Below are 24,440 nucleotides of genomic sequence, written 5' to 3'. Positions count from 1 at the left end.
GAGCGTGTGATGCATTATGTATATCAAAGAGGTTCCTGTGTAGGAATTAATTATGAGCATAAAAGACAAAACATCATGCTGGATTTGTTGCTAAAATGCCATTATCTAATGCAAAGCCAATTCCTTTTCCATGCTCTGGAAGACAACGAAAATCTGTAAAAGGTTTGGTTTTGCTTGTCTGTGTCTCTTATTGAGAGTCTTTCACTTTCAACTTTATTTGGGGATTATTGTCAATCCCCGGTACAAATCATATCATGGAATCATGTAGCTGGGACATTGGATGTGTTCTGCTAATGCTCAAGGAAGATCCCCTGAGGGAACCATTGAGTGGAGAGAGAGAGCGAGAGAGCACGAAAGAGAGAGATAGTGAGGGAGTGGGAGAGAGGTACGGGCGGAGAGAGGGAGCGAGACAGAGTGGAGGAGGGGTGGAAGAGAGACAGAGAGGGAGGGTGGCAGCAGTCAAGCTGCACTTCATCCTGACAGATCTCCTTTACACACTAAGTTCCTTGTTAAAGAAGAGAAAATGGCACTCAATCTGGAGAAATCCTTTTCTCCTGCTGCAGGCCTGTCAGCTAGTGGATGAGTTGATACAAGCAGAGCTCTGTCTCTCCCAGTTCTGCCTGGCACACAGCTACACTGCTGAACACAAACCTCTCTATCTTCAATTAACACACCGTACTCGACACATACTGTAAAATGAATCATACCATGGCATGCTGATTTCACTATCTGTCACTTACAATGTTCATTTATCTGGTCGTTGAACATTTAATATGATATCAGTTGAAATTGATCATGGCATCTCCATCACTGATATGACGCAAATGGTAAACACACTGTGACACAACCATTTGATGTTCTGTTGTTGTTGTTGTTATTGTTGTTGTGTATGAACAATTCCAATGATGAAGGGCATGGCTTCCTTCTGTCTAACAGCAAGCAAGGGTTAAACTTGACACCTTATTAGCAATGCTGTTGATATACTCTATATGTATATCCTGTAGTACAACACATTAATCAATGAAATGTGCAATCCTACAAAGTGCATTAAGTTAGATTTGAAAGGCGAGAAGAAAAGCCCTTTTATTTGAAGTCTGAAGTGTTAGCTGTTCAGTCTGCATGTTCTCATCTCCCAAGATTACCATTTGCACGGTGTGTGTCAAGACTACTTTTCAGAAATCTCAGTAACAATTCAGATTCAATCAATAAGGAGTGACAGTTTATTTTAAAGGCTTAAGACAGGCCAAGAAAGGAACGACTCAAGCATCAAGTGGAGAGGAATGAATTTGTTTTGTATTTGATTTTTCCATTAAATTTATCACCACTTTAACCAAACCCTTCTCTCTCTCTCTCTCTGTCTCTCACGCGCACACTCTCTCTCGCTCTTCCTCTCGCTCTCTCTCGCTCTCTCTCCCACTCTCTCTCTCACTCTCTCGATCACTCTCTCTCTCTCTCTCTGTCGCTTGAATCAACAACAAGGCTGTAAACTAGCTGTCGATTTCACCTCGCTGCTTTCCATGTCATCACTTTCATCCATTTTGGATCGTTTCACACCCTATACCCACAGTGCTTTTAGTGCTCATATGTGACCTCATGAAACAATGGGGTAAAGATGTCAAGAGACAAAGTCCTGGTGCCCTTTAAAACACTTCCTCATATTGGGAGATTGTTGCGAAACATCCTCTTACGAAATCATTCAATATGTTTCGTTTAAAATCAGATGGTTAAACCATTACCACATTGTCATGGGAAACCATCAGAGGTTCCCAGCAGTTGTGCACTTAACACACTACTAGAGAACTACACTGAGACTACCGAACTATCTCTCTTATTACAACAGATCTCAGAATCCTCCCCTTCTTAAATCCAGGGGTCACTGAGGCAGCCAGTCAGCAGGACAGACCAGTCAGGGAGCCAGTGGCATGAACGGGACAGAAACCAGCTGATGAAATTCATCCATACTTCTCACTTATGATGACATGATTGATTTTCCTTCAGAGTGCTCAAATGTAGGATTGTCTTCCAGCCCTGTGTCCTCCATCCCACCTCAATCTGTCCAGTCGTCCGCCCTGCTACCGTCTAATGGATAAAGCCTCTGTCTGTCTCAGACACGGAGGAGAGAGTTGATGTGTGGAAGAACAACTGCAGCGAATGAAGGGTGAAATTTGAAAGAGCAATTTTTCTTCTGTCAATCTGCCGTCAAGAGAGCAACTTGACCACCAATCAGTGGAGTCGATTCAGGGTTCATAGTTCTTGAGGGAGTTTTGAGAGACAGCGCCATATCATGGCATTAAACAGCCAAAAGGGGTGTTTGAAGCGGGTGAGATAATAGTTGTTTTTTTCTTATGATTTTTAGGCAATGACATACCTTCTCTGCCTTACTGAATAAATAAATTCACACACTAATGCATAACATATCATCATCTATAATTAATGATTCTGAATATGGAAAGTGCTATCATCTAGGTGCTTCAAAATACAACCAATTAAACTTGACTTAATTATTAAAGGTAGAAAGTGAGGGAATGAAACATGCTTTAAAAACTCCTGCTTCCAGTCAATTATGATAAAAATTTAATGAGCCTGGATAGAGAGCCATAAAAACTGATAGCCCCTCTGTCATGAATTATATATCCACATCGATTTTTTTGTTTCTTTGCCATACGAATCGCAGGTAATCGTATGTTACCACATGTAAAGTGCACTTCCCTGGCGAGGATAAATATTAACTATCAAATATATATGAGGTGTATGTGCATTTATGACCGGGCTCCCGTGGAAAATGAAGCAGAAGATATGTGGAGGCGAGGCCCTTGGGAAATGGAATAGAGGGTACCATATCAGACAGAGAGAGACCATTAGCAGCAGCACCCGCTTGATATGTTGCCTAGTTAGCGTCACATATAGAGGAATAAATATGTATTTTATTATTTGTGGTTGCCATCATGTCTCTCCTAATAGACAGGCGACGTGGAGTTTAAACCACATTATCCTCCAGGAGACCATCGCAATTACTCATGAGAGAAAGGGCTGATGTGTGTACAAGGCAGGTCACTGCTGTCTAAATGAACACAAGCAATGTGGAATGGAGGAAGGAATAGTGGGGGAGGATGGGACGTAGTTGCGGGTGGGGATTGTTGATGGAGAAACCCCTGAGTTGTGTGTCATGGATGTACACTGTGCTGTGTGCTGATTCTGTAGATGAACAACCACATAGGCAGTTTTTTACATCTCCTTTCGCGATCCTCTTTCCGATTCAGTCAACACCCTTTCTCGTCTATCTATCTGCTTCTTCTCTGTCTGCTTCTTTTATAGGATGACAACAATGCCCACCGATCCTGTTTAGTGGATCTCCCGCTGAAAGCTTGTGTGTCCCGCTGTCGCTGTCAAAGCCGCTGTCTCGTTGGACACTCGCCGGAGGTGAAAGGGGCACCAACCCGACCACTGTGACACCTGGTAAAAGGGTTCCCCCCCGACACAAGTGGCTCACCTCTGGGTGAATTGATAAACTGCTGCTCCACTTCATTAGGCCGACAGAGCAGGCTTAACGAACAACACAGAGTGACTGTCACTCTGAATATATTACTCACGCCTGGGCATGAAGGGCCACCGCAGCATTCCTCGCTGTTTCTGCCTCCTAGCCTACCTTATCACACGTCCAACCATTACACCACAGTAAAACTACAGTTAAAACTCATTCTCTTTGTATCAACGTCTAGAGGATGGAGAGGCAGAGTGGTCTTGGGTGTTATTGAATATAAATATATCATGACAAGTGTAAAGAAAATCCACCATTTGGCCTATTCACAAAGGCAGGGTTGTAATGCAGCGCTAGGTGAGCGCTGTCCTTGACGTACACACTGGAGGTGGAGGTGTCAGGGGAGAGCTCACTGGAGCGAGAGGAGATTTTTATTGTTGCCCAGCCCTTCCGCTTAAGTGCACATGACTGGGAGGAAGCGGGGACCTGCAGATCTGACCCCTGCCCATGTATATTTAATAGGCCATCGGTTGGCCAAGGTAGCGCTCTGATCAGGATTCAGGAAGGAGCTTTGAACCCCGCTGTGTATACCTGAGCGTAGAGCCTCAAGCTGCTCTCCCCAGCTGTGTCAATCCCACAGCACTGTTAATACAGGCTTACAGAAAAACCAACGGGCTACTACACTACTACCGTCTAATGACTACGGGAAAAAACACAACAATAACAGATGGTCCAAGGTGAACTGTCTATGACCATGCAATGAGTGAAACAAGAAAAATAAAATGATACATACTGTAACCCTTGCTTTGTGAAGTAAAATCACACCCACCTAATTGTACCCTAGGTTTTCTTTATGAATTACAAAAAAGCCATCTCACGGTCACTGGACTGTGCACAGCTACAAAAATTGTAGGAATAAAAACAAGGTGTCAAACAGAAGAGTATCTCTTGTCCTCTAACAAGGTGCGCTTAGAGTCAAAGTGTGTGGGCAGCTTCGGGGATGGTTAATTTAACAGGCAATTAGTTTGCGGAGGTGCTATTGACAGGCTGGACTGATGTTTGTTCAACAGCTCTGGGTGAGTTCCACGCTACTCTGCTACGTGACAAAGCACCGCTGACAGGAACGGAGCTCCTGATCTCTGTGGAAGAGCACTCTGTTAGGGGGTGAATGTGTGACAGCCTTGTGGAGAGAGGAAAGGGAGAGAAAGAGATATGGAAGACAAAAGGATCTATAAGGCCGTCGTTATCAGACAATGTTGTTACTCCCAGTTTTGTATGCCTTCATTTGAATAGTTTGAGGAAGATGTCGCTGTTTGATTGTGGGAAGAGGTGTGTAATCTTATGAGACACACACATTTCACATACACATATATGAACAGATAGAGTTCTTCTATACAGACTAGTTTGACTACTCGGAAATGCACACATACTCCGATAACACCTAACTATATTACTACTGTATCAACAAGTAATCCTTCCTTTGTGGAAGCCATTGCCAAAACCAACCCAATCCATATCATTATTTTCAAGTGTCTTCACGGAGTTAATGGAGGACTGAGGCGGTAAACGTTTTCCCTCTCCCTGTCAGCAGAGCACTGGTCCGTGTTGCAGCCCAGACGACTGAGCATGCCCCCCCCCACACTGTGGACACACTGTATGAAAGGTGTCATGCAGGTAGATTGACAGGCATTGTCTCAACCTGCCAGCCACGGTCCTAGCCTTAACATTAGCCATTCAGATTCAGTGTTGATTAGTCACATGTACAGGGTTGCAGAAGTGATTGCAGGGTACAGTGAAATAAATAATGAAAATGATATAGTTTCATTTATTTTTTTATATATATATTTTTTAAATCAATGGAGTCATTACAAAGTCGAATAGGATGTGTTTTCTACCAAAGCAACAAAGATACAAAAATTATTATTCACATAGCCAACTTTGGATTGTACTGCATCTATCAGAGTTTCCATGGGGCTTTAGGAAATAAGCACTAATCTATGACTGGCAATGTGGAAGCATATTCTCTGGTATAGCAGCATATGCTAAATATCTCTTCAGCCACACAGATGCATAGCTGTAAAATAGCTCCTCTGTCTGGGTATCTGCACCACCCAGATGGGTCCCAAGCTGTGCCAAACCGCTCCTCGTCAACAGCTATGAACTATAGTGTCACATGACCAACGGAGAGAGATACTGGGTCCTTTTCTGTATCGCCTTCGCACAATGGAGCCTCGCTGCCCCATGCATTATCTGAACCTTGTCTGCCTCATCTGCTCCCAGTGTTGAGACTTCCATTCAGCCAAGGGAATACTGAACAAGATTTTTCTCTGGTTTAGTTTGAAAAGCTCTAATCTGAGAGAGCTGATTCGGACGTGCATGTGGGTGTGACTGAGTGAGGCAGACTTCATAGGACAAATGGTCATGATTCATTGAGTTATTGGTTTCCACCCTGTTTTAATCGCTCCGGGCCCGAGCCCAAAAAATTGTGGAGGTTTCCCGAAAAAACTATTTTCCACCACCGTTCAGCAGATTGGAATTTGTGTGTGAGTGCCTCACGTCATTCGAGGCGTCCTTCACAGCTTCAGGGGCCCTAATTCAAACCACATGGAGGGCAGCGTCCGGTTACGGACCTCTGCAGGGGGGCCACGCTCCCATTGGCTGAAGCAGGATGGGAAATGGTGTGTCTCAATAGAGGAGACAACAAACAGATCTAAGCAGGAGTCACAACATGGCCTGCACACACACTCATTCACATGAAGATAAATATACATACATATGTACACATTCAAATATATTATGCACATACACACACACACACACACACAAACTGCTACACAAGTTTACACTATGGGCCTGCAATGGCTGATTCCTTGACATGATGGAAGAGGAAGTGTTAGTCTCTTTAATATTGCTCCTATTCTTCATTGACAAGCATATATATATATTTTTTGCTGTTCCCTACTGACTTCAGAGTGCTGAACTCCATTTATGAATGATCTGACATATTTTTTGCCATTTTTATGACAGGAGTACTCAGAGGAAATTTCAAGGCACCTTTCTCCTGACAAGTAGAAATATCAATATTTGAATAAATTGCAGATTTGGATCTCTTCACATGGATGCACTCAAGCAAGTGTGTGTGTGTGTGTGTGTGTGTGTGTGTGTGTGTGTGTGTGTGTGTGTGTGTGTGTGTGCGTGCGAATGTGGAAAGGGGCTCTTTTCATTCTGTTTCCACGGTCTTATCCCCCTGAGCCCGCAGGCAAAAATCTGTATGCAGCATTTCATTAGGGGAAAGCTCCACTGAGTGACATGAGAAGCACACCTCAGTGTCGACCTGATGAAGTTTACTTCCCTCAAACGACAAAAAACCACTTTGTAAACAGGAAGAGAGGGTGATGGCAGAGCAACAATAAAACATCAGGAATGTTGTTTCACAAAGTGACAGGCCAATCTGTACACAAATAGACTATCTTTGAGAAAAATGCAGCTTTAGAGACATTGGGGGACTACGTTATGTTTGGTAGAACTGACACGAGAAAAATAATAGCCAATTGTTATGTATGACAAGAAGAAAACACTTTGGTTAGGAAAAAGCATTTTCATTGGATGATTATACAGTTGTTCTACATACTCTTTATTTGTATGCGAGGTCAACTTTCAACAACCACTGTACTCAGTCTTTCTGACTCCTTCTGTTCCTGGTGTTATGCATCTTAACTGAGAAAGTCCTGCCAATCTGTCTTACGCTGATTAGCTGCAGTAGCTGCCAGCCTATCTGTGTTTCTGCTGCTGATGATAGATCACTAGGGAACCTACCATTCAACCAAACACACACACAAACACACACACACACACACACATATCTTTCAACCCCGTTTTAGAGGAGCCTGAGAAAAGGCTAAACCATATGAGGTTGCTCAGGTACCAAAGAGGTTGCGACCTCTTAACCCCAACACTGACCTTCCTGAACTGCATGTCATACTTTCACCTTTCCCAACAGAAAACAAAAACAAATCTTGTCATGCACCTCTGTGACTGAAAAAAGAGCCCTTTTTGCAAGGCTGTTCTTTGACTATTGTAGACCACATGACCTGAGACTTTCCTGACAGTGTCTATTTGGCACTTGCACAAGAGAGGTGAAGCCATGTGGGTTGTCCATTTCACTCCACATAATCTCCTCTACCCCTATCTCTCTCTCTCTCTCTCTCTCTCTCTCTCTCTCTCTCTCTCTCTCTCTCTCTCTCTGCTCATTCCTCGTTGTTTGCACAACTTAATAGGCGAGCCTGGGTAGATTCCTATTATGGAATCTCTGGAAAAGGGTTGTTATCCTGGATCTCCATCTGGAGGAGCCACTCACTCTGCCCCCCTCCTTCAATCTCACTGTGTGTTCTGGTGAAGCTACACTACTGCTATGTCTTTCACTCTCCACTGGTTACAATGAGATTGTATTGTCAGGCCAGGTTGACCCTATTCGAATCGACAAGCCATTTCAATAACAAAACACCACAGTGGCATTTGAATAAAACTTTATCGGTAGCAGACGTGGCACAACAGGTCTCAGAGTGGTGTGGCGGGAAAACAATTCGGAGAACAGTAGTTTTTCCTGATCTGGTAACCTAACCAGGTAAAACTTTGTAGCTAATACAGTATTACGTGATTCATCTGTTGTAAAAAAGTTATAACATGGGCTGTGATGGGACCAGAGTTTTTGTAATCATGGTCACATCCTTTGAAAAAATATATTGGAAAAACTTGTGAACTTGGGGAGGATGAAAAACCTGTCAAACTGCAGCAACCTTGTACTTATTCATATGAATTATATTTGAATAAAGAAGGATTAGGGGGTTTCCTATACACAGACACAGAGAAAGCAACATGATTGGACAATAAAACTCACTGGGCTGAGCTTGCTTTATCCAGGTTTACATTGTGTTGTCCTTCCCTATGCAACTGTAGGCCTAATAAAACATTTCCTCACAGTCTGTCAGCTATTGTGTTTATTGATTAATTCCAGTTAATCATTTGGGATTGAAAAAGTCTAGGTTGCCTAGTCAGCCCAAGTTTGAATATAAACCAAATTCTCACAAACAAATGGGCTATAAAGACACAATGTTGCCACTTCATTTACCCTGGCCAGAGGGACAGGGCACATACTGTATGTAGTAGGCTAGACTATGCAGCTGCTGTTGATAGTAGCCTACAGTTGATCAGAATGAAAAATAGTCTCATTTCCATGCAATACAGCATGTCAGATCTCTAATGTTTAGATGTATAGGCTATGCAGCTGCTGTTGATAGTAGCCTACAGTTGATCAGAATGAAAAATAGTCTCATTTCCATGCAATACAGCATGTCAGATCTCTAATGTTTAGATGTATAGGCTATGCAGCTGCTGTTGATAGTAGCCTACAGTTGATCAGAATGAAAAATAGTCTCATTTCCATGCAATACAGCATGTCAGATCTCTAATGTCTAGATGTATAGGCTGCTACATTTATGGAAGAGTTTTTGCTTGTGTCTGTTGGGAGTGATGTGTTATTCCGCTTGCTAAATAAATACTGGAGGTAAGTGGAGAGCGGGGGCCCGGCCTGCATGATCTGTGATTTCCGTTAATCTGATTGGTCAAGACATGCAAAGAGCCTGCAGCAGCACTCCAATGTGAAGCATAGAGAAAGTGTGTGTGATTTGACAAATCATGAGGCAAATTGGTCTAAAAAACAGCACTTTGCCCCTCTTTTTAATGCTTTGTCTCGATATATTTTATTTTGTGTCGATATATGTTATTAAACTAAATCAAAAGTGGTGTGGCGCTGCCACACCTGATTGAAAAGTGCTGTGGCAAATGCCGTCTCGCCACACGTTTTCCGGCGGCCCCGTTCGGTAGTCTAAAACAATAGGGAGGTCTCAAGAACACTTGTTCTTATATTGAAACGGTTTAGATCTTACAAGTATCCTCTGAAAATGGTCAGGTTTCCTCTATCTGTCAAGGGTCTATAAGTTCACGTATGAAGCCGCCAAAAGCAGAGGATATGGTCATTTAGACTGATAAAGATTACACTCAGGTCAGCCAGTCAGTAAACCCCACAATGATTTGTGAAGACAAAGCCCACAGGTCAATAGCATATACCTCATCCCATCAGAGTGATCTGCACGTGCATAAGGGTCGAACATAATACGATGTGACTTAAACCATACAATGAGCAGAGAAAATAAATATGCTAAGAGCACGACGGTGGACTGGCAAGGCCTCTCGGACTATGTCATCACTCCCTCCTGTCTGTGCAACGCTCCCCATCCAAAGGAAGGGCCAGTGATTATGAGGGCTCAGCTTCCCTCTAAGAAAGCAAACCGGAGCTGCAGTCCAAACAAGGCCAGCCGTGAGGGAGCAGAGCAATGCCAGGCAGCTCAGGTTTAGCGTCGCCTCCAACCTGGCTGGCCCGGTCCCTGCATTAACCCTCAGTCAGCCTCTCCAGGACAAACAAACAACCAGTACATACACAGGGACAACCAGGCGAGAGACGGTGCCACAGTCACCAAGGAGGGAACTCTATTGAATTTGCTTTATCACACAATGTAATGAGTTCCAGACTGGCTGGACCAGGGCTGGTAAAATGTGCCGTGCTGTCCTGTTGGTCCAGCCTGAGTTTAGAACCAAACAGATGGGGAGGTATCCCAAAAATGTCCGCTCCCTCCAGGGACATGTGGTTTTCCCCATCATTATAAAACTGTAAACTCCTGGATGTCAGAGATTGGGGATAATATATTTCAGATGTCCATGGGCCTGCGCCGGGACTCGGACCGGCTGGATGGGAACAGTTATTTGACAGAGGGTCAGGGGGGAGGACTAAGACATGATCAGGAGCTACTAAGGCTGCTCTATACTCAACACTGGGCTCTAATAGTGAGGGTGTGGGAGGGAGAGAGCATGTCTGTGTATGAGTGTGGGATAACGAGAGGCCAATTCATATCAAGCCACAGGAAGTCTTGTCATTGTATTAACATGTAGAAATCAATCTGAAGTGCACATGGCTGAACCCACATTTAAAGCCTAAAGCCTTCCATTTAAATTTCAGACAGATTTGACATGACAGTTATACTTCCCCACTGCAATAGAGATGTATGCTAATTCAGAAACAGGGCAGGACTTCTTCAATACATGACTCCTAATAGAAATGTTGTCCCGTTAAACAATTGTTATTGGTTTGTTTCACATGACTAGAGTGGATTGTCGTTTCACATGACAGGAATGGATCGTCGTTTCACATGACTGGAGTGGAACATTGTTTCTGTTGTAGCACTTGATGGTGTACACTAACCATGTTGTCATGGTTTCAAACCAAGAATAAATTTTCCTTTCCTCACATATTCATATTGCTCTGGTCCCTGCATGGTAAAGGCACAATGCTGTTTTTTCTTCCACCACATCGAATGTGGTGCTGAACAAGCATAGGAGTGTTTTTTATTGTAAATCAATAGTGATTGATTGGCAGCTTGGGTGTTGAATATGGATCAATATTACACCGGGCTGTAGAGGAGATCTGATTTCAATTGGCAAGAGGAGCCAGCAGCAGGTTTCCATCAAGCGGTAATTCAAGACATGGGGACATAAGACAGATGGATTGATATAGACTAGCCAGGACCTTTCTTGCCACTGAACCAGCACAAGGAAATTTCTGTCATATATCATTAACGCAGTTGGGGCCGGCTGTAAAGGGGGAGGGGGAGGAGGTCAAAAGGACCACACCACTCCACAGGGGAAAGGAGGCTCATTGTAGAATACAATAATATCATTTAAGAAAATCTAATATTACGCTTTACAGTAATATAAGAATTATGAGAATCTGACTACGCCACCAAAATAGATGTTGAAGTGGATTGTTTTAAATGCAACAAGATGGTTTTCATTTACAAAGACAAACGTTTTACAACTAACTTTTGAACGCATATTGAAATATTTTCAGAGCTGTTAATAATTCCTGATTTCAAACAATAATAACTAGGTCCTTAAACAGAACACAAATGTTCCCAGACTGAATGGAAGATGTGTATATGTAAAAAAGAGGGGGTCATCCTTACAGTTATCATATCTGCGTGATTTGTGGACAGAGGGCAAAAAAGAAAAAGGAGCTATACTTAGAAATAACTTGTCACTTTTAATAAATGACACTGGTTCAGGACTTTCTCTGGGGCTTTCCCTCGGATCTATCCCAGGCACCCCTGGGGGCCATCGGAGCGACCAGAAGACCCGCTCGTTTCCTCGAGGTAACTGATGACCCCATCCCACAATTCCCCATCTTTGTCATGTGACCCCACGCCATGGGAGCAGGACCATGTCCAATGCAATCCGCCTCCGACTGCATCCCATCCTAATCTCAGCCATGTCACACTACAAATTGCTACATTCAGAAAATGGAAATAGATTGAGGTGGAGATGGAGGGAGGGATAGAGATAGAGAGAGAGAGATGGATGGATGGGAGGGGTGGGTGGAGTGAGTGTGCATCGACAACCGGTCCCATAAGAAAAGTAGTGGAGGAAAGAACGACTCGGGAGATCCCGGCAAGGAATCACATCACGGCAAACATATTGATCTGATTTACAAAACCTCCAGCCTAATGCGAAACAAATGGCGTGGGCGTGAACTGGTACTTAACCATAAAACCCCAGCATTACTCCATCTCCGATGAAATACCACATATATCCCTCACCAGGGCCTAATGTGCTGTTTTACGGCCAGATACGACTGAGGTTGACCCAACAGTTAGTTTGACAATTAGGGGGAACCTAATAAGGATTTAATGGGAGTGAGAACATGCCAAAAGAAAGAAAGGAAATATTTTTTCAAATGAATAAAAGCATGTGAAAACAGTACGACGGGTGACCTAAATTTCATTCATAGGAGCCGAGGATGTTTGAAAAAGCATTTGTACCATTAACGCATTAAGAAACCAAACGAAGACTAAACAGCTACAGAGTCTAATTATAAAGGACGGCTGTTAAGCATTGGAGCGACATTTTATTTAGGTTTGATTTCATTTTCAAGTACAATTTTCATTGTGTACTGTATTATTATAAATTATATTTCTACAGCATCACAATATATAGTAATTTCCAAATATTATGCTTGATTGTAATCGTCTTTTAGAGCAACTTAATGTACAGTGTTACCATGGTACTCCACAGAGTTATTGGATGTAATAGGAGACAGTGAAACCGAAGCTGGAAAATATAAACTATCAAAATTATAACAAAGAAATATCACTCGTTTTATAAATCAAAAATATGTGTGTGTGTGTGTGTGTGTGTGTGTGCACAGGGGTGCATATGTACACATGCATGTGTGTGTGTGTGAGTGAGGTCCAGTGTTGCTCTTTGCCCATGCCTTCATCCCATCGCCCCAGCTCAGGCCTTTTTCTGTCAATGCAGTGAACCAAGGGAGTAAAATGGGGGAAGAGAGGGGGAGAGAAGGAGAGGGGGAGAGAAGGAGAGGGGGAGAGGGGTTGTCTCCATGGACAGATGGACTGCTCTTTCTCAACGCATGTGGAACCATGTTTCGTCTTTCAGTGCAGTCAAGCTGGAGCCGAATCCCTCACTTTGTTGGTCCAGACTTATTTCTTGTACAGCACACCTCTCTCTCTCTCTCTCTTTAATAAACACACACATCTCCTGCTCTCTCTGCACACATGTTAAAGTCATCACCCCTGCTCAGCACTAGTAAAACACAACACCCCCATCTTCTGTGCTGTTGTCAAGTCTTGCCATTAGCTGATGCCCATGGGGAATCCTACACAAGTGAGGTGGGTCTCCCCCGTGTACACCAGGCACCATGTTACCTTCAGACGCCACTCATGTGAACCCAAACATGAGAGCGTCATTTGGAAAATATAATTTATACTGTGCGTCTTTGTACATGTCTTGACATTTACAAACTGTGATAAAACCGACATGAGGGAGGAGGGAATAAAAAACAGAACAGAATAATTTGAGGTCATGTTTTGCTTAGTGAACAGTATTACCCAATCCTGAATGTTGGAACAGTGGGAAGGAGTTTCTGGCTCCAAGGTTGCAAAGAGGGTCTGGGTTTCATTTTTCGGCAAGTGCAAGCCAACAGAGAGCTGCCAAGTACAGGTTTCACTCTCAACACTTCCTGCTATTCCTAATCTGGCTCAAAAGGAGACACTTTCACTCAAACATCACTCCAGTCCAGTGCAGTGGCCAGTTTCTTCTCTCCTTTCTCACAGGGTGTCAAAAAACTCACGTCTGTCAAATAGGTTACACTGAAAACAGACGTAAATAAAACACGGAGATGGAAATATTGTTGAGGCATGAACATGAAAAGTTTGAGAGTGTGTGTGTGTGTGTGTGTGTGTGTGTGTGTGTGTGTGTGTGTGTGTGTGTGTGTGTGTGTGTGTGTGTGTGTGTGTGTGTGTGTGTGTGTGTGTGTGTGTGTGTGTGTGTTTTTCCCCAAAGGCAGCTACTTTAATCGACTGCACTGTTTAGTACGTCTAAACTGTATGTTCACCATCCCCGAACCAAGTCCAAATCCTCTACTGAATGATACAAAGAGTCCATGAGAAACACCTCCAGTATTGAACACAACAACACAACCTGTGCATTGCTCTGCACCTCTGCATTGCATAATTCTCACTTGTGGATGGATGGTGAATTAACACTACATACAGTTTATGGTGCAATGGAAGATGCAGTGGAAACATGAAATTTACTGTAGGTGGTTCATCAATCAATCATAAACAGACCTCTCTTTACAGGTTATCAAAACACTGCCTCTCATGAGAACACCCCCCATTTTTTCATGTGTAATTAAAATGGTCTCTGAAATCCTCTTTGACAGTCCAGGGCTTAGCCAAAAATGTAAATGACATTAAAGGAGACAATGAATTTAATTTTGCTTAATGTCCCCTTTCGCTGATTCTCATTTACATAGCATTTCCAACGCAAAAAGCTGACCTTATAAATACTGGCATTTGTTCAGCTTGGGAGTTAATCACGGTTTTGCAAAACCCAGATGGGAACACACCACCACACCAATTTTCAAATTTGTTGGTAGAGAGAAGAGAAACCACATATGAGATGGTCCAACCCTGGAGTCTTTTGTTGCTGACAAACAACTCAACAACAAGTGCACTGCACTCTGGGATATGACCTCGTCGCTGTTCCACAAATAAACAATAACGCACAGTAATTTAGAAAATACAGCGCACTAATGAGCGACATAGTGCAAAATTTGCATTAGGCCAAAAAAGTAATTGCATTAACATGTGAACAGGTGTGGAGGCCTTTATAAATGAGCTAAATGAATAAAATCCTTCCACAGCACAACCATGTGTGCTGATGACTGAAAGAATAAAAAATAATAAGTCAATGTCATGAATTATTCAGTGGCTGAGCGGCCTCCAGAGGTCAGCGCACTTTGACCTTTGTGACAGGAAGTGAAAGGGAGTGCGGTTGAAGCTGGAATAAGCGGAGCTGACATGATTTGGTCTGGTCCACAGTCCTCCTTTCTGGATGGGAGCGTAAATTGACACGGATGTTAAGCTGTGTGAACATACATTCAATTCAAAATTCATGTATGGGCAGCCAGAGCTCTGAAAACACACTCCCTCCTCTGCTATCCTCACCTAATCTGCTGCATCTCCTCTGAGATATACACAACCTTTGAACTTTGACAGAGAGAATGAGTCATTTTCTCTCTTTTTTTCCAACAGCATGTTCCTCTTTCTTATTACAAAATCCATGCGTAAGCCTGGACCATGTATATAATCTTTCACACAGGAGAAGACAAAGTCAATATGCAGGAGAGTGAAGACCGATACCAGTGCAGGAGAGTCATCACAAATTGAGTTATGTTTGGCACACGCAGCTCTACACATACTTTAAATGGGGAAACCAGCTAATCAGATATTGGGCACCTCATCACTATAACTCTCGATACTCAAATTACTGCCTGGATGAGCCCACGCCCTCACTCACTTTAAGGCGCCACTAGCTTATAGATGTGACATCCGTTGCACCACTGACTTCCTAACGGGAAGATATGATTATAACCAACTGCGAAGTACTGTAGTCATCGCAATAGTGATACAATTATTGACCAAATTCAGTAGGCGTCTTTTTGTTTCTGCAAGGGCCAACATAGTTTCCAACATTCTCATTTCCTGATTAGAAGAGGAACGATTATGCCAAAGACACACAGAACACAATAGACTTTAAATGTACAGTCAATGCAGAAAACAACCAGCCTTTACCCAGCAGTTTATAGTTTCCCTTAACACACACAATAGTTACTTTCTTTCCCTATAAAACAAATATGAATAATGTAATGACATCAAAAGTCATATGAAATATTTAAAGATGCAATATGCAGAATTCGCTCTGCCATTTCCTGGTTGCAAAAAATCCAAAAGTTTGCCTAATTTCAGTTTATGTGACAAAACAAGCAAGTATAGTGTAGAGTATCATTGTACCATCTAAACCGCTGTGAAATATATTTTCCAAAAACAAAAATATTGTATTTTCAGCTGTTTGAAGCTGGTGTACAAAACTGAAAACAAAAAAGTGGAAAGCATTGAAATAGCGCACATAGAACCGATCTACTGCTCCTTAGACTTGCTTTCAATGAAAATGACAGATCTATATCACACATTTCTATGTGAATTTGGTCAGGTCGCCCAAAAAGTTACATATTGCAGCTTTAAAGATCCACCAGCATTAATACTCTGTGACAGCTGTTAGGCTTAAATCTAACAAACTTTTTTAAAGAATTCTTTCCTTTCAAAAAAATTACTGAAAATCTGCATCGAACTGGGAGAGAAAATGGGGTAAACAGATGTCTGGCTTGACCACAGGAAAATAGGACACATTTGGAATGATAAGTTTCCCAAACTCAGTCGGATATGCCAGATCCATGGGAACGCCAGTTAATATCTTGCTACATGCCAGCTAGCTGTGTGCGCTTTCCCCTCTTACCATCTGGGAAAATGTAACAGCGAGGCAACACCGTCCATGATTCACTCCAAATCTGTTTCTTAACAGTTGGGCAATGCTACTGTTTCTCTAGGAAATGTGGCAGAGCTGAACTAGATGTTTTATACTGTAATGTAGGCAGATACCTAAGACATTACTGATTTAAAATTAGACCTCTCTCCTGTTTTTCACATACTAAACTCTCAGGTCTCTTCAATTGAAAGTAATCACTTTTAGCCAGAAGCAACTGCAGCACAGGTGCTACTCACAATTTGCATGAGAAACTGAGAGATGTAGCAAGAGAGTTTAACACAATGAGGCGTCATAAAATCTCACTTATATGTTCACTGAAAATTACTATATCAGGATGGTAAACTGGGTGACATGTGCATGCAGTACAGTACACTTCAGTGATTTTGTGTAAACCCTAAAACTCCAGAACACCCCCCTTTAGTCAGTGTGAAGTCAATGGGAAGTAGTGTGGGTCCGGGAGGGTGAACTGATCTGCTCATAGTTATGGAATGGAGACAATGGGAGGGTCTAATGAGGAACATATGCTTTTGTGATTCAACAGACCGGCTCATTGTGTGAGGAAAAGGATACTCTACTCCCATTCACTCCTGTCACAATGAAAATCTGAGCCTTTTTTCTGAGCCGGTTGAGTTTACAATATCCATCCGCTTCTCCTTTTTTCCTCTTTGACGGTAATTCTCCATGCTTTCATTTTGGCTATTGTACTTATGTTACATGTTTTAGTGCACAGAATTAAGAATAATAGAGTGTGAAACTCAACGCAATGAAAGTGGCGAGCAGGGTTGGGAAGGGTTTCTTTCTAAATGTAATCTGTTACAGGTACTAGTTACTTGTCCAAATTTTTTATGAGTAACATAACTTTTGGATTAAGCCAAACTCAGTAACGTAATCTGATTACTTTAAGTTACTTTTGGATTACATTCTCCTTAAGAGGCATTAGAAGAAGACAAAAAGGATCCATCAGACGCATTTGGTGTGTCATCATAGTGGTCTCTGACTTGTGGTCAGACTCAATCAGGTAGAACAAACTTAAACTTGTACCTTGTTTCAACGCTAAATTGAATGTCGTTAAAAAAACAAAAAGTTGTTTTTATGTATTTTGTTCTGCAAACATCCTTTCTGAATTTAAAATGAATCCTAGAAGTAATAATCTAGTTTTTCAAAAGTACCTGTAATCTGATTACAATTTTTTTTTGATGGTAACGTAACTGATTACAGTTACATTTTTAAAAAATCAGACTACATGTAACTGGTTTCATCTAATCAGTTACTCCCCAACCCTGACGACAAGGCAGTACTACAAAGCAAACTTTAAAGAAGTGGAAATAAGTGAGATGTTTATCTGTCATACTTTAGGTTTTTGTGTGAACATTTCATCCAATAAATACTAATAGATTGGACAATCAGCTTCATAAAGGACATGATGAGAGCCCTTTATATATTTATTTGAATTATAAGTGTTGCCTTGAGCTGCTCAATATAAATCACATACATAATGGCCGGAACGTAATGTTACATCCAGTCCTACATAATGGAGGAACACCAGCTCTCCTAGTAGAGAGAGAGAGAGAGGTGTCTAGAGAAGCAGTAGCTGTGGTAATCCAGCCAGGCAGGCATCCTGGGCAGCTCCTACTTCCTGATACATGAGAAGCTTCTGGAGTGGTGGCAACAACTGCTCAGCCCTATTTGATTACTAATAAGAGAGTTGTCCCCTCTGTCAGATACCAGGCATTCTCCGCTAAACAAACAGTGATTCCGGCTAGTCAAACATTAGCATTGCTGTCTCTCCGTACTCCATGGTGAGAGTTACATGGGCTCAATGCTGAGGACAGTCCCTCCTACAGACACGGGGGCACACACATACGCACACATATTCCTTTTTCAGCCGTGAGATAGAGGAGTCTGAATAACAGAAATACTTAATGGAAGGAATGGAAGTAGCCAAAATGCAGTTTATGTTCACTGAATGTGTTATCTGAATAACCCAAAAACTGTAATATATTTTTACATACTGTAAACCTAAAGGTTACGATAAAAATCACTGCCACAAACTCCTATTATATCACAACAGAGCCCTAACCACCTTTACTCACAACCGTAGCACTGGATAATGACTACTTAAATAGACAACAAAATTGATGAGATACAAAAATCATGATAAACCCCTCGCTAATTAGAAGAATACCCCGCGTGATGCACCTGTGATTGAACGCCCCTCTCCAGGTGGTGACCGCCCCTCTGAGCGCAAAGTAAAGACCTCCCTCACCTGCTCACAGAGCAATCAGCCACAGTTCCCGTAGAGTTGACCAGAAGGTTGGAGTCAACCCACCTGGGCACCAAAACACTGGGGAGTGCTCACTAACTTCCCAACAGAGCTGAATCTAACACAGATCACAATCACAGCAGTATGAAGGAGACATGGAGCAGGGCCTACCTGTCGATGATCACAGGGTCTGACGGAGTCTCGTTCCTGTTGCCACAGCTCTTCTTATCACAACACCGGCTAGGGGAAGAAAGAGTGTGTTTGAGATCACCACAGTGGCTGTTACTGTTTATAAGACCATAGAGTAAATATTAGATCCTTCAAAATGTATGCTGCCTTCTAAGGCAACACGTCATTGTGTTACATTCAAACACAAAAAAGAATAGAGAAATAGAGTACACTAAATCTATCCTGTCATGGATTCTGATGGATAATTAAAATGGCAAAAAAACACATTTTGCGGTACAGTGTTTGCCTTAGCGCTGGAAAAGAGGGGAAGGAAAGTAGAAGGGGGATTGGGCCAGGAGGCAGGGGAGTCACTTTTCACAGCTTCAGCTTTTGTTTACCTCTAATTGCCAAGCTGCTATTTCTGGGGGAGATGCAAGATGCCACCCTCAACCAATATTTCTGCGGGGCATTTATCAATTATGGACTCAAAAGCACTAATCTATCCTCCACCACATGTTTCCACCATCTTTTCTCTAAACCTATAGTATACCTCCAGTTCTTTGATTGGAGATTTAATTAAACCTGAAATCAAACACAAATATACTGCTGCTTACCATTTGAATTGAAAATGTATACTTGTATAATGGCCACAGGTCCAAATGAGATTGATTAAAGCCATATGGCAAGGGAAGAAAGATAATGCATTTTAAAAGCTACTGTGAGTCCATTCTATCATTCAAATGACATGATGTGTATTTTCCACAACATATAGACAGGGATAGGTTGAGTGTATTTTACTCTAATACTGCATATTAGTGCAACAATGTACTTAATGTTTTACCAGAGCAAAAAAGATCAGAAGAATACTCTCATGGAGCAGGCCTATAGGCTACTTCTAACCTCATGGCCTCTTTAATGATGTTAGCCTTCAGTAAGTCTGATTACATTTTACAGACACACTTATGCAGAGCGAATTTCAGGAGCAATTAGAGTTAAGTGCCTTGCTCAAGGGCACATCCACAGACGTTTCACCTGGTCGTCTCTGAGATAGGAACCAGAGACCTTTAGGTTTTTGCTATAGGCCACCTGCCTCCCACTACAGAATACACTTTCTCTTTGACACTGACAGTAAGATTATATCTAGAGCGCACCAAATTCCACGCCTCACAAATAAGTGATAGATGCATGTATAACATGTTGTATAAGTTACGAGTTTAAAAAAAAATGTTTTAAGGCTAATCATTCTCAGTTCTCGGTCGGTGCACTTGCTCTCAAAAACTTTAACAATGCGCCGGTGCAACAAAGGAAAGGTTAACCGAGAGTATCCGAATTCAGTAACTGCTCACAAAGCTCACGCTGAGCTCAACAATAACAACAAAATACGTGTTTCCTTTTAGTATCAATGACACCGTTGAATAGCAGAGGGACATGACACATGAGACCTTGAGATTTGCGTGGTTAAATGACGCTTAAAAAGCACGCTGGTCACTGATGATATGTGGGATCAACCAAGACTTGACTCCATGTTTTGAGGCGCAGACTCGCTGGCATCAGACTAATAGATTCACTAAGAGGCCCTGTAGGCTACAACTAGCCGGGTACCAGTCTGTTTGTACTCCACTCCTTGTAGGCCTACTCCGTGTCATATGCCAATACAATAAACAAGTATGGGGAGAAAATGTATAACTGTATACTTCTTCAACAGCTTTGAGTTCGTGGAGTGAAAAAAGCAACACTTACCTGCACATAATTTCGTGTGTAAGAAGACATCTGCACATTTCAGGGTTTTTGTCTTGACCCTCATATATAATCGCCTTTGGAAAAAATAAAGACACAAATGTGTAGTCTACATTAAATATCTGAATACATGAGCCACTGTATATAATCAACTTTATAGTAGCCTAAATATAAAGGGCATTATGTTTAATAAAACCGAATAATCAAAAACACTTGAGTCCAAAAAACCAATAGGCTATATTGTTATTGGTGGAAAAAAACAACAAGTGTAATGTTGCAAAGGCACGAAAATGATAACATTTTACAATGTCTGTCAAATGATAATAGCAGATAATAATATGTATTATTATTGTATTATAATATATTTTTGTAATAACACATTGCCTATGTGAATAAGCTTTATATGGGAAGTTTCAATGAAGTGTCATCAATATGGTTATAATCTGTGGATATTTGGGGGAAAGTGTTAATGGGCAATCTGTTGTTTATTTTGAGCTGCTAACAATGATCTTTCCGTGGATAAAAAGCGGTGTCTGGCAGTACGGTTGAGTAATTTTTAAGCATTGGCTGAAACAGATGGTGTGCAGCTATCAGTTGTGCCGCTCTCGCTCCCTCGGTTCCTCCCTCCCTCTATTTTGAAGAGAGGCACTTTGCTCCCCTTTAGTGAACTAGGCTACCTGGCATATTATACGGCACTGTAACTTGCCATATTTTCAGTATAGCACTTACTTATTAAATTAAGACATTTTGAATTAAAAGTGGGGCCTATATGATTAGGAGGAAAAAATACACAATTACACTCTGAAATGTTGACGTCATATTCTTACTGGGATTGAACCCCACTTTACTTTTTTGATGGCTCTGTTTTTATTTGTTGAGCACTGTGCGATTATCTATATTGATTTGATTTATGTCGCTATTTGCAGCTGCAGAAACAGAGAAATCCATAAACTGCTTGTTCTGCGTCATTGATTCGGATCATTCGCAGAGGAATTTTCCCTCTGAGTGGTGGAAGCTTTAACGGCTCTATTCAGATGATCTGCTGTAACCCTCGGTAAATTAGTAGTAATAACAACCACCATGGTTGAAAAATATCAGATAAGGCCTCTTACAGATGTGTAGTTACCTTAATGTAAGGAGATTAGGGGTGTAATTTCGAGAATTCTTATAAGAATGGAAATGCTTTAACTATAGGAGCTATTTCAGAATCTCTTTCCAAACATTAGGCCTAGTTATGTTTAGCCTAATATGGGTCAAGCCTAGCAACATGCCTAAAAGTCACAGATTAGAATAAGGGACTCAACAAGTAAACATGATTTGGGCCTACTTGTAACTCCAAAACAATAAAATAGCCTACTTTATTACACAATAGCCTATGATATCTCATATGTAAACAAAAAACGTTTATGTATTATTCTATTGAAACACTTTATCCGTATCGGCAGAAAGCACCAGCATTACAAACCATCAATTTATATTGAATAGGCACACAATTACAGGCTAAGCTTATGGTAACTTAGTGCTTGATTAATTCTTACTTAAGAGTTGCGTAAAAACATGCTATATGTCTACATGCTGTCTATAATGCAATTTCAGTCAATGCATGATTGCATAAAGAAAACGCTCTCGTGAAGAGGCCTAGCCTATAGTATGCATGCGTGAAGAATGCAGGTGAAGTTTAGAAGCAATGTCTCTAGCGTAAGCAAGCTGTATGAATATATGAGTAACAGTAGCTTATACCTGCTTCGTCATGGAATCGATTAACCGTATGAAAATATCCTGTTCTGTTCTGACGCCTGGGGGAACAAATATGCCAAGTTAAAACAGAGGTAGGGCTGTAAAGGCTATGAGATGTACATTTGATGACCCCCAAAAATATTTGTTTGTTTTTAACCGAGACAATTTCTAAAACTATAATAACACACAATACATAATTTTACCTGTAAATATAAATACTTATTTAGCAAATAAATTAATTGTAAATTATTATTATCCTTATTATTATTTATAGCCTTTATCTTTTGGGTTATACTGAATTGATGAAAATAATTGTTTCACTCACCATTGCTGTACAACAACTGTACTTTGTAAATGATCCCATTGTTCGTTTTTTCACCGTTTGGTTCCTGAAAACAATCAACAATGAGATGATGGTGAGTTGAAAATAAAGCATATATCTATATATCTAACTGTCTGATATTTCATCATTTAAAATGTATAATTTGTCAAAAATAAGATTTAGCTCTGACAACCACTCTCCTGTCATCGACGAATGGGGTTAAAAACGTCGATATTGCACGTGACCTGCCTTACTGACCCACACACATCTCTAAATACATCAAGTTAATTTCAAAGTACAGATTATGAAATTCAATAAATTATATTCTCATGCAGCGCTTACTTTATCTTTCTCCACAAAGTCCACATAAGCTGTCCTTTCAATCTCAACGGGTTGACCCTGTCTGTCGTACAGTGCCAGGACGAAATGGAAAAAATTTGATTTTCTGAGGTTGGAAGGCGGCTGCTTTTCATAGTGTGCCCGCGCCAAGCCAACACCGCTGCGGGGAGAAAACAAGAGACCATATCGGTTAAGTATCAGACACGGGGGATAGATGGTGGAGCTGATGAAAACAGTGAAGACGTGGAAGCACGTTAGAGTACGAGAGATTTCTTGATTTGTTACAATAGGGGTACTATGATGTAATGAAAGAGAGGAGAGTCGAAGAGGTGCATTGGGAGACCGTAATTGATACAGGGTAGTGAGGGTCGATATGAAAAATGCGTGAGAAAATCAGATGATTTGGCATGCGTACCTTTGGGCGGCTGTGTTCGCATCAACCACCCCAGCTGTGTGCATCCATGAGCGGACTGAATTCAGCCCACCCAGCGGTTCCTCCTTCATCGTTGTCCCACCCCGTGATATAGTTTCCTGAATCCCGAACATTTAGAACAATTTACGTGCAATGAGCCTCCTGTGAAATTGGGTAAATAAACGTCCAAAAGTGTTATCCTTGAGGGTTTACGGGATGTCGTAAGTGCGGTATCAGCCTTGCAAGGTGAAAAAAACCCGGTCCTCAGGTCTCGCCTCCCTCTTCAGTGCGTCCTGGGTTGCAGCGATGTGAACAATTCTCAAAGTACTCTACTTAGTTGGTGTGGTATCCACAGACCGGAAAAGTGACTTGTTCAACAGACTATGATTTTTTTAGGCTATTGTTCCTTCTTTTTGTTATGCTTATTGACAAAAAAAATCGATGGTTGTTGTTTGTGTGTGGATGATGCTCTCAAAGTAGCGACATCCTTGAAGCACCACATCCAAAACCTTCAGGACACTGTTGAATAAACCACTCCTGAAATGGAAAGGTGCTGCTTCACCAAAAGACAAACACACGCAGTAGCTGATCACCGTGGAGGTGTTCCCGGTACGCAGGAGAGGTGGATAAGGGGCCTTTCGCGTCGTGCAGGATGGATGGGAACATGCAAAACTAAGCCCTCTTTCCCCGAGGACTGAAATCTTTCCCGGGAGCCAAAACTCTAAACCCACGGGAGAGGCTCTGTCAGAATATGACGCTCATGGGGCGTAGCTTTTACCATATATGGAGCTCTGACTGTTCCTGTCATGCTTTGGCGCTATACTATACGAGTATAGCCTAGAAGCAACCTGAGAACACTCGCTCTACTTTCCTCTTGCAATGTGGTGAGTTGATTTTTTTTCAATGATATGAATCCAACGAGGTGTGACCGTCACACAACATCCATTCACTATATTAAAAAGCTATTCCT

General features: G+C 41.7%; 1 protein-coding gene across 6 annotated transcripts in view; it reads right to left on the bottom strand.

Annotated features, from left to right (window-relative positions):
- LOC109889966 (transcription factor COE3-like) overlaps nt 1-24,157 on the bottom strand; it is a 73,759-nt gene extending 49,602 nt beyond the window's left edge. For 3 of the 6 annotated variants that reach the window (XM_031823578.1, XM_031823579.1, XM_020481834.2), the window contains exons 1-6: nt 23,474-24,157; nt 23,062-23,218; nt 22,723-22,786; nt 22,401-22,456; nt 20,664-20,737; nt 18,927-18,995 (exon numbers count right to left, since the gene is read on the bottom strand). In XM_031823578.1, coding sequence (XP_031679438.1) covers nt 18,927-18,995; nt 20,664-20,737; nt 22,401-22,456; nt 22,723-22,786; nt 23,062-23,218; nt 23,474-23,604 — 551 coding nt within the window. In that variant the 5' untranslated portion in view covers nt 23,605-24,157. The remainder of the gene's footprint in view (nt 1-18,926; nt 18,996-20,663; nt 20,738-22,400; nt 22,457-22,722; nt 22,787-23,061; nt 23,219-23,473) is intronic. The other 3 variants (XM_020481833.2, XM_020481835.2, XM_020481836.2) reach the window with 1 other exon arrangement.
- Between the last annotated feature and the right edge of the window lie 283 nt (nt 24,158-24,440).

The sequence above is a fragment of the Oncorhynchus kisutch genome, linkage group LG4, assembly GCF_002021735.2.
Source record: "Oncorhynchus kisutch isolate 150728-3 linkage group LG4, Okis_V2, whole genome shotgun sequence".
Lineage (NCBI taxonomy): Eukaryota > Metazoa > Chordata > Actinopteri > Salmoniformes > Salmonidae > Oncorhynchus > Oncorhynchus kisutch.
Note: the sequence above shows the minus strand (reverse complement) of the source record. Positions and strands in the feature narration are given on the sequence as shown.